Source organism: Phytophthora parasitica (genome assembly GCF_000247585.1).
Source record: "Phytophthora parasitica INRA-310 unplaced genomic scaffold supercont2.33, whole genome shotgun sequence".
Taxonomy (NCBI): Eukaryota; Oomycota; class Peronosporomycetes; order Peronosporales; family Peronosporaceae; genus Phytophthora; species Phytophthora nicotianae.
In genome coordinates this window covers 282,886-285,271 of record NW_008649019.1, presented here as the reverse complement: position 1 = coordinate 285,271, position 2,386 = coordinate 282,886, and the positions used below count along the sequence as shown (strand labels likewise).

Below are 2,386 nucleotides of genomic sequence, written 5' to 3'. Positions count from 1 at the left end.
ACATTAATGAGCTCTCTAATTTAGCTCCTTTTTCGACGTATTTTTCCTCTTTGATTAAGTTCTTACCAAAAAAAAGTCGGCATCATTTATCGAAAACGGTTAGGGTGTGAATTTATAATCTCTCACTGGGGGTGGGGGGGCAAAAACCTGTGAAACAATTCTACTTACCTAAATTGTGGCCGTTACTTGAAGGTGGTATTGGGAGTATCAATTAGCAGCTGTACTGGAGTTTCTATTTGATATGTCACTTAAACCTATGTATGTTTTATTAAACAGGGAAGTGGTCGCTTTGTATGGGGAGCTAGGGAAAGGCGTAAAACGCTATTTTTTGGTGCATCGTTGAGGTCCCCAGAGCCTCTTATAAGGGGAAAAATAATCTGTCATCTCATGTTGAGCTCGTAAGAACGGCAGTTGGTAAAACGTCTATCGTTCGATCACGGTACCCCTGGAGACTGTGAATGAGTTGCGAAAGGATGGCGTCAAGAAGATCAGTATAGTGAGGCTTATGAAAGATAACTCGAACAGCAACCCCAAGCCTAAGGACACCCAAAACCTTGTCTGCAACCTAAAGGCCAGTGAGAGCATGAAAGGGCCATCTACAAGCGAAATGCGTTTGAACAAATGTAAGACTAACTTTGGTGACGTCCTGAGGAACGTCGGCCGCATTTTTCGCGGGATGATATCGATGAAATGGTTTGACATGCATCTTGTCCTTATTTTGTATGAATATGTAATTTGCTGATATCTCATGCATCATGTTTCTGCAATATACGATTGCAACCTGCAAAACTCTTTAAACTAACCAGATGCGGAATGTCTTTGACCTGTTTGCTGAGGTTCTTTTTATTAACGAGACACATGGCGCTAATCGCGCCAAGTACAAGGTGTTCTCGTTTATGGCGCACGATGCTTTTCTGTTGTGCCAGTTTCATGTACTGAAGTATCTGCGGGAATAAATTGCTTCCAGTGCCTATGGATTCGATGATGCGAGAAGGACCAGCTACGGGGTGATGAACCTTCTCGTATACGTGAAGACTGAATTGGAGTACAATAAGCAATTCGAATACATGTTTTATGTGGCATCTATGAGATATGGCGCATCACAAGAATGTAAATCATTTGATGGATAACACCATGAAGTGTCTGAAGGACTGCAGGAATGGCGTTAGAGCACCCTAAACTTACAACAACACGACAGCCTACAAATTGATGTTCCCTTAATTGTAAATAGCACCCTTATTAGCCAGTATAAATTACCAGCAAAATAACACTCAGAGGCAGTTTTACGAAGGTTAAGCCGCTACTGACATTTTCACCAGCTCTCAAATTTGATATGCGTTGAATCTACTAAAGACAAAGACCGATTCAAGGACAACATCCGCCATGGATCACCAAGTCTTGGCGCGGGAGCTACTGCGTTCCAGAGCCAACGAGTTGCAAGTGCTTCAAGACAAAATGGACATGATGATGGAAGCGATTAACAACCTGCAGTACGCTCCGAGGAGCTGGAGGCAATACTTCTACGCGAAGCTGAAGCTATTAACGGGCTCATTGCAAACATCGGAGAGACTCCAGGAAGCGGTGGATACACTTTTCGTTCGGGGTGTTACTGGGGCAAATAATCCGGATTCTATGACGTGGATCATGAGGACAGTGATGCAGTAGTGCAGCAGTAACATGATGAATCCATATTCTGCTCTGTTTGAGAAATATTGCTGATTAATTGTGCAATTTCTTTTTATTGTTTTTAATTGACAAATACTGCATGTACCGCTACATGTGGCTCATTAGCTCACTGCTTCTTAAGAAGCTAGCGAACCGCCTCATCCGTCTTCATTATTTGTGTTGTTTTCCCCACGTTCGGTTGAACACGCTTTGTTCTACACAGAAATAACTACGTGAGTCCCAATCGCATCACACGCATGTACGCTTCAGTGATACAATCGCACTTGAATCTGTGCGCATTGCGCACGAACGCGTAAACCATTTCCAAAACCAAAAGACCACAGCCTGTTCCATCGGGCTGTGTTGGCTCCTTAATCCACTTGTTAACAATTTCCTTAGGGAATCGTTCCACTCAAAAAGGTTCAACAGGGTGGCCTTGAACATAGCACCACTCCTGCTTCAGCCAATTGGCGTCTTCAATATAGCTTCTCGCTCCTGCTTTGAGTGTGTAGAGCTGCTTCATTCTGTTCAGGAAATAGTTATAAAACGCTATATAAAACGAGCGTTTCAGAATGCCCTTCGGCGGATCGTACTGATAGTGATCGACCATGGGTCCTGCCGGCTCTACGATCGGTGCCTCTTCTTCGCTCACCGCGTCCGTGGTTGCTTGCAGTACCAGGTTCTACCACTCTGCGTACCGACGCGATCCAACGGTGACGAA

The 2,386-nt window shown here is 44.1% G+C and overlaps 1 protein-coding gene across 1 annotated transcript; it reads left to right on the top strand.

Moving 5' to 3' along the window:
- Positions 1–1,383: 1,383 nt before the first annotated feature.
- On the top strand, positions 1,384–1,665 carry PPTG_13525 (hypothetical protein; the record flags this gene model as incomplete). The annotated part of the gene is made up of 1 exon (XM_008909255.1): positions 1,384–1,665. The coding sequence occupies one exon, from the start codon at positions 1,384–1,386 to the stop codon at positions 1,663–1,665; it is 282 nt and encodes a 93-aa protein (XP_008907503.1).
- Positions 1,666–2,386: the final 721 nt, after the last annotated feature.